Source organism: Convolutriloba macropyga, unplaced genomic scaffold (genome assembly GCF_964194025.1).
Source record: "Convolutriloba macropyga unplaced genomic scaffold, txConMacr16.3 SCAFFOLD_3752, whole genome shotgun sequence".
In the NCBI taxonomy this organism is placed as follows: domain Eukaryota; kingdom Metazoa; phylum Xenacoelomorpha; order Acoela; family Convolutidae; genus Convolutriloba; species Convolutriloba macropyga.
In genome coordinates this window covers 12,000-20,395 of record NW_027452027.1, presented here as the reverse complement: position 1 = coordinate 20,395, position 8,396 = coordinate 12,000, and the positions used below count along the sequence as shown (strand labels likewise).

Genomic DNA, 8,396 nt, shown 5'->3' with positions numbered 1-8,396 from the left:
TCAATGTTAATCTTGAAAAATCTTGCTAGAGGATGTTAATTTTGATAAAATCTCATAAGATCTTGCAAGATTAACATCCTCTTGCGAGATCTTGAATGAATAGCATCCTCTTGCAAGATCTTGCAAAGTTAAATTTTTTCATAAGAATCTTGCAAAATCTTGCAAGACTAACATCATGTCTCGACCAGGGATATTACCTAATGTAACACTATGAGGGTTGTAAAAAATACGAATCAACCAAACTCTGATAAGGTTATCAGCCAAGCCATTCATTGAGATGTTCGATTTGCTCATAAACTTATGGAATTTTTTTATTTATTACTATCCACAAGATAAAATCCATACCTCTCTTAATTATGACGTTTTTAAAAATTGAAATTCAGTATTTGCAAAAAAAATTGAATACTTTGTACTAAAATTTCCCTTCACCTTAATGAAATGTTTCGGCTTAATCGTTTTCAAGATGATTTTGGTAATTAGACAGCAGAAATTTTGTAACTGCTACCTTTATTTAGTAAAAATTTAAAGTAGTGAAGATGAAAATGAAAACCAAGTTAAACCAAAATCAAAAATCAAAAGTTTTTGAATCTGCTTTGTGATATGAACACATTTTCCGATTTACAGTAGCAGCTATGTCACTTTCATGTTTTGACATGTATTTTTTCTAGCCATTTTTTTGTGTTATCAATTAATTGAGATTATAGTCAAGTTTAAAAATTGTGATATTGATTTGTGTCTTTTGAAGATTTAATTAAAAATTGTAAAGAACCCCCTTTTTTGTTCAAACGTCCTTTGATTATTCTTGAGCTAAAGATAAAAATTGGAGGCCCGTTGATATAAACCAAATGTTATTAGATAATACATTAAGTAAACCTTTTGATGCTAAGTTGGGTTTAATTTGGATGTTAATTATTTAGGATATCTATTTCTAGTTTAACTATTTCGTGGTCTGATGAAAGCAGATGCAGAAAAAAGAAAGAAGAAAACTGATTCCTACTAAATAAAACCCAAAACTTTTTGAACCAGCTTGGGTCACAAAACGACACTGGCAGCAGTAGAATTGTTTGGTTTGCGATTTTGACCTGCAATTAAAGGTGTGTAAGATGAACTAAACAAAAAGCTTTGTGGTGTTGCGATTCATCAAAATATCTGTCGTTTCATGCAATTGTTTTCTACAAATCTCGGGGTTTGAAGTCGAACCCAGTTTCTGTCGAAAAGGGAGGAACAATAAAATGGAGATGTTCTGCATAGCACAAATAAGTGTTCGTGCTCAGGTTCTGTCTCGGTTTGCTTAGAGGAATAGTAGAAATTTTACAGGTCAACACAGAACTATAAAAGGCAAAACAACGCTATTTTATATTGTTAATTGATTGGGATATGAGTTGTAGATATTTAGGGGTCATCACATTATTTAAGGGCGTGTTTAATTTAATCAAACTAACTGCGTGGATTGTGAAAACTTGGGCAAATTGGCTGCACGGAGGAGATTGTAGAGATAGTGTCACTTATAGCTGTGCATATAGGTTATGTGACTTTGATGAAGTCACAGAGAAAATCTGACATTAATTTGGAACCATTTGGCCGTTCCGAATTCACAGATGTAAGTCAGAATTTTGAAGTGGCTTTAGCATAACCTAGAGTCACATAACCTTGCTTGAAATACAAAATCTTGCACTGAATATAGGAAATCTTGCACTGAATATAGGAAAATCTGGCATATGGTAGAATCCAGCACTGCAGAGAGCTGGCATTTTAAAACTTACACAAGTGAGTTTCAAGAGTCGTTAAGAAGTCATGTGTCATTTTTTGTGATAAAAGTTGGAACAGTTCGTCCTTTCTCCTCTCACTGCAATCAGATAAAATCATTTGAAATTTAAGTTTCAAAGCAATTTTTATAATTAATTCGAACCCAAAAAGCTACACAAACCATCACAGTGCAAATACGCAAAAGTTGATTCTCACCGGGGAAGGAGTAGGTTTTTCCGGTTACGTGACAACTAAAACTAAGCTGGGGTGGGCTATAATTGGAAATACCCAATTTTCCGGAGCTGCAATCTCACAATCACTGGTTCTGCTGTGATGTCTTGTTCGCTATTTCACTGCTTTTATATTGACTCCGTTTGCGCTGTTTCGAACTGAACAACTTCAAAAAGTCCGATCTGAATTTCTGCCCAAATATGATGTACAAATAGAAGTTTGCCGAATTTATCAGGGCAGTGTTGATTTTCGCAACTCGTTTTAAGATATTCATCAATGCTTGGTCTTGGAGATTTCTGAGGTCCATATAGTTTCTTCTGAGGTATATTAGAGTGCTCGACAATAACAGCAGGTCAAATAAAGTTGTTACGACTATCATCTGTCGTGTGATTTCCATACCTCGGCGATCGGGGTTCCGACTTTGCTCGGTTTTGGACCCACTTGTCAACTTTTGCCTTCTGTGAGCGTTGATTTGTATTTTTGCAATAGTTATAACCAGAAGTACTGTAACAATTGCAATTGGTAACAAACCCGCAGAAAAGAATGCTATTCTGGGTTCCATTTCGACTATTTCACGACTGACGATGTCGAAGTTTGCCGCGTAACATTTGTCCAGAGTCGGATGTTTTCGCTGCACAAAAAATGACGAAAACGATTGCAACAGTGAAAAGCAGTAAAGAATAACTGTGGCAATTACGCATGCTTTTGGTTTGCCATATTGGCGATAACCAAAAGGAAACACGACCGCCAGACATTTGTCCACACTGAACAGAACTGTCATGTAGAAAGATGCAAAGGTTGTAGATCGGGAAAGCAAACCACCAAAAGCGCAAGTAAAGTCATTGATGGAATCCAGGCGGATTTCGAAAAGAGGAGGAATTCCTTCAATGATTCCGTCGTAGAATGAAGCCATGAAATCGGTGAGTGCGAGGGCGAACATAAAAGCCGCCCCAGAGGACAGACTGCTCCATTTAGAGATGATGATCATTGTGAATGTGTTCCCAATGCAACCCAGTGTTGAGATTGCAGGTGTGATCACATCCAGGGAAAATGCCAACGTGGCAACCAGTGGATACAGATCTTCCCAAGATAATCGCGGTGGTGACAGATTGATGTTGTTCTCAGTTGCGTTTGAAGCGTCAAGTACCTGAATTAACAGCAAGGCTCATTTACTTTGAAATTAAAAAAAACCGTTTCCTGATGCAACAATGGTTGGTTAGCTCATTGGCCACCTCCAGTAAATTATAGCAATGATAGCATGCAGGCACTACGCATTTTGCAGACGGAGAAAAAATTTGATCACTGAAATCAGTACCATATCTGAAATGATTCTTTGTAAAGTGTTGAGAAAATCAAACTCAAATCGTTGAGAAACAAACAGTACATAATTCAGATAATGTTAGAACTAATCTTGTTACAGAGAATTGCATCCCTAGTTGAGGTCTAGAACCATGAAAATGCTGTCCTTGACCAAAATTGTCCATGAAAATGCCGCGACTGAAATGGTTATAGAAAGAATTTGTATTTACTTTGGCGAGAGACTCAGCTGTATATGGACCCAAAAATGTCAACCTAGGCATTTCATCCACCGAAAAACTTTTTGAGATGATGCATTGAAAATTAAAGAATGTATCGATCAAGTATAACTTTAATAAAGAGAAAAACTATCAGCATCAAGATCAATTTCATCATATTTCAATGCACGGTCACTTCATGAGCATTTTTGAAAAAATAAGCGCTGTTATATTTCATTACTGCAAATTAGCGGCTGCTGCAAAACTTTTTCTAAAAATTTAATTCGTCTTCATGTGTTCCTTGTTTTCAAACTCATCATGCTTATCAATTCTTGATAAGTGTATCTTTTCTAAAATTTTGTTGCTTAGGTTGTATTTGATATCAATTATCCTGAAACTCGTTTTCTCGAGTCTAACTGTTGATTATTATTTTTGCGCACGGTTTTTGGGGAATTTGAGTGTTTGGCTCATTTTTTATGTATTTTTAGAAAACGTTACTTTCGAGTAAATTTTGGTTTGAATGAATTGGCATCGCTCACAGACGGCAAACTCAAAACATGTTCAGAAATTTTGTTATTTTCTATTTTGCTTTAAATTTTTGCTTATTCAAGTTAATTTCCAGTATAGAGTTTAGAAAGTTATAAATAAGACTTCTGAAAAAAATCACAGTAGACAAAAATTTTAAGCAGTTGTTGTGAAGCTGTTCAATTTGAACTTTTTCCTCGGTAAATATTCCAAGTCAATTGGCAATAACAGAGAACAAAGAAGTCGAATGAAAAATAGTTTGAAACTATGAAAGATTGATACCGTTTCAAGACTTTTCCAATCAAAAGTTTGAGTTTTATGAATTTGACTCGAACAAAAGCAGAGCTAGGTAATATGAGCAGAACTAATGAAAATGTTTACAAAATGACCACATTACAAAATTGATTTTAGTTTTTCGGGAAAGTTATGGAACAGCAGTCATTCAAATTAATGTTCCATCCAATCCAAAGTTGTCATCGTAAAGTGAATGCCCAGAAAAAGCTTTGAAACTTTAAAACTAGCAAGCTCAACTTAAATATTTATAATATATAAACAGAACAAAAATAAAAGGTGCCAAAATTACGGCCAGCTATTTTGAAACTAAATTATCTGTTTTTTTATTCGGCAGGCAATTTTGAGCTGTCTGTGTTAACGAAATCAAATTTTTGTCGGAAAAATCTTATTTAAAAAAGAAAAACAAAGATGAAGTTTTTAAAAAGTCATTAGTAACTAGAATAATCAATAATACATCGAGTATACAGAGTTTTCAATTTATACGGTAGTTTTTGCACAAAGGCGAATAAAGGATTAAAAATAATGGTTTATGGATAACTCTTTATCCCATCAATATCAGAACAAGTACATCTATAACAAAAGAATTAAACTTTAGAGCAAAAATTACGAAAGCATTTTTTGCAGGAAGGCTTTAAAAAAAATTCAACGCACGGCATAACTGCCCAAATTAAATAGTTTAAACTTTTATATTAAATACTGGGAATAAAATTAAAAAGAGCACAACATTAACGCAAAATAAAAGAAAAATTCTGAACAGACATTGCTGACCATCTGTCGGCAACACCAATTCATTGAAACCGGAATTTACTGAAAACTAACATATTTAAAAAATACATAAGAAATAAGCCAGACAAACTATCCCAACAATTGCTTTGAAAAAAGTGATAACGTATCAATCTTAAAGATTTAGCGGGTTCATCGACAGAAAATTTCAAATAATTCCGTCCGGTCAAAAGCGGGGATAAAATGGGCAAGAAAATCCAAACACCTAACATGAATGAGGTTTAATACTATGTACACAAATTTTGTTGCATCAGAAGCGTTGAGAACGGGCTATATAAGGAATGCAATTGTTCAACTTCCACTGAACTATATGTTCTTAATATCTTTCAGGCAGAGTGTTTTCGAAATCCTTCAAACTTTTCCAATAAACGGCTAGTTGAAAATGTTCTGGAGTTTGACTCCGCAAAAGCTCTCAGAGAATTTGTAACAAAGAATTAGGAACACTTGTTTGTTGCAACTGGCAAATGCATTTTACATTGCCTATTCTTGAAAAATTAGTTCGAAAATTGATAATAATTTTGTACTGCCAAACTTTTGATCCGATTGCGTCACGTTTGACTCTCACTTAGTTGAGTAGGCGATTGCAAGTTTACTAAGTAAAATCCTGAATTCCAATTTTGGGATCAGGAATTCGCGTCACAAATGACTAGTGGAGTGTCTGAGATAGCTTAATAATAGCAAATGGCTAATTGCAATTGCAACTGAGATTTGGCAACACAAACGAGAGTATGAAATTAAGTTCACAAATTACTCAAAACAGAAAGTTAAATATGATCATAAAATGCTCAGGCAACCAGACAGGAGTTAAGATTGGTTTCTGACGGGAACAGACATTTTCCGGTCTAAAATATGAAAAAAATGGAGATCATATGAAATCTTACAACATTATTAAAATGAACCAAACACTGCCCTTTAAATTGAAGAAATTAAACTAAATACTGTAATGTATATTGAAACTAAAATCCATTCCGTATGAAATCTCACCCTTTGTGAAGAGTTGATGAAGGTTATAATAAAAATAATGAGAAAAAAATTACTTATCCATCCGTTAAATAATAGTAAAATTTTATTCTTTTAACTAAATATATAGTTTGTTAAGTTTTAGTAAAGTTTCAACAAGAGCCATCGTGGTGTTGTTCCGCCTCATAAACTTCGTCTCTCTTTCTATAAGTTCCATAGGTATGTTTGGGTATCCATCAGTTGACCAACTTTCATTAGGGTTTCAGGGTGATGCTGTACCAACAAATGCTTGTTTCTGTTACTGGTGTTTCGATAGAATAGCCACGAGTTGATTGTATATTTTTCTCAATTTTTGGTGTTTATTGACTTTTTGACTTGCTCTTGTGTCCTTTTTGTCTTTTGCTTCATCTAAACGAAGAGGATTCAGAGCCTGATGTATCACCTGTTTCAAGCTTTCTTTCTTCTTTACGTAAGCTTGGAGTTAATTGCGGTGCGGATGGCGCTGATGTAGTAGGTTGAACCAGAGGCACTGCGATTGGTTAGAGAGGGCTAAAATAAAGCACTTGTGTCAGATCAGGTCTGTTTTAAAATGCGTCGTCATACTGTGGGTTACGCTTTCAGTTTTTCATTTTGAGAGCTGGTGCAAGATTACTTGCTGTAGAGATGCAGGGTCGTGCTGAGGAAATTACGCTATCGTAATCTGGTTTTTTTCTTGATCGCTTTATCATTTTGCTTCCAAGGTTCTTATGCAACAAATCCATTTTGTGGTTCTGGATTTTTTTCCAGAGTGTAATCGTTAACTTTGGGTGGTCTTCGCTCCGCATATTCTGCTAATTCTGTCTCACGTTCATATTTTCCATCGAATTTTGCGGTGTCAGAATTTCTTACTCTGACCTATGGCTGGTTTGGCTCCTTGGTGACGTTTGTGGTGGAGCTGTGTTTTCTCACTGTACTGCCGAGTACCAAAACTTCAGAGAAGCCATCGAGGTTTTCTTCAGCCTTCTTGTAGTATGGATTTTGTGGGCTAATTTAACCTGAAAACTTCGTTCGCTCCTGGGGATTGATCGCGAAATCCCTTCCGACCACATTAGTCTATTCTCCTTGTCTTGTAATTTCTGATGTTAGGCATGCGCTTTAGTGTTCGCAGCGTAAAATGACCTTTTTGGCTTCAATATCTAAGCAGCTTCCCGTGTCTGCCCATTGCTAATTGGAAAAGTAGGAGCGTCGTGGAATTGTTTCATCGTCTAATAAAATTTGATCATTTTATTATAATTAAGATTTTTAGTGTTTGGTCGAGTTGCAAAATTAGATGCTGGTGTGTTACACTTTCTGCCAAAATGTGCCCCAAGTGGTGTCATGTTATTTGTGTTTTCTTTTGTAATTCTTAATTTGTGAATATTTGCATATATTGTATGATGTATATTATTGATAGTGGTGATCATTAATTTTTATTAGAATGAGGTTTCATAGATGATACTGGTCGTTTTCTGGTTCGAATGAGACGTTCTACAAGCGCAATTACTCTATGATTATGTGCAGGAGCAGAGATTTTTTAAATGTTTTTTTTTGGAACAAAATTCTTGAATTTTTTACCTGCTAAACACCTAGCCTGATCTAATTTAAGTGATATTGAGACTCGGTGATTGTGTACACATGGATTTAGGAATTGGACTAGAAGCATTATTTACTATTTCTTTTGTAGGATATTTAAGAATATCTGTCAACGCTAGCTAAGAAATATTGCTCTTTTCGTTTTTCGTTAGGAATGAGACCGCCAAAATCTATTTGTATTTCTTCGTTTGGTTCAGTGCAATTAATAGGTGATGACCAATTGAAATGCGGAATCACTTGTTTTAAATCAATAACAATATCTGTACAGACTTTGCACTCACCAGCTTTCGCTGGTATATTGCAATGATTATAAGGCCACCAAGTGTTTTCAGCAAGCGATAGCATCGCGGAACTGCCTGGATGAGTCTATTGTATATCCTCGAGAACTGCGTCCTTGATTGCCTTTGCGATAGCAATTTGTTCATCAAGGCAAAGTCAACCATGTTTTACCTTCCTATTTCTCCAATATGAGTGGATGTAAGGACCGATGTCCTACAGTCTAGATTCGTCGTTCATGAGTACTCAATCGCGAACCTACTCCATTATCGTGTCCTTCCCTGTCAAGATTGCCAAAATTTCTTGCCGAACACTCTATTCCTTGTGTCCGACGACCTTAGACAACCCCTCAATTAGCGCATTGTTTCCAATGCGCTAGTTGAGAGGGTTGATTTGTAGTTGAAGTCTTATTTGTCCCGGGTGTTGTATTTGTAGGAGAACTATCGAAAAATGTTA

The 8,396-nt window shown here is 35.4% G+C and overlaps 1 protein-coding gene across 1 annotated transcript; it reads right to left on the bottom strand.

Moving 5' to 3' along the window:
• Positions 1 to 1,378: 1,378 nt before the first annotated feature.
• LOC142357123 (FMRFamide receptor-like) lies at positions 1,379 to 8,107 on the bottom strand. Its single transcript, XM_075408811.1, has 2 exons — positions 7,946 to 8,107; positions 1,379 to 3,124 (listed from the first exon to the last, which is right to left on the bottom strand). The coding sequence occupies exons 1-2, from the start codon at positions 8,105 to 8,107 to the stop codon at positions 2,063 to 2,065; spliced, it is 1,224 nt and encodes a 407-aa protein (XP_075264926.1). The 3' UTR covers positions 1,379 to 2,062.
• Positions 8,108 to 8,396: the final 289 nt, after the last annotated feature.

Excerpts from the sequence above, each read along its gene's own strand:
- LOC142357123 (XM_075408811.1), bottom strand. The coding sequence starts at position 8,107 with ATGGTTGACTTTGCCTTGATGAACAAATTGCTATCGCAAAGGCAATCA. Across the intron at positions 3,125-7,945 it reads CAATATACCAGCGAAAGCTG|GTACTTGACGCTTCAAACGC; the intron begins GTGAGTGCAAAG and ends CTGTTAATTCAG.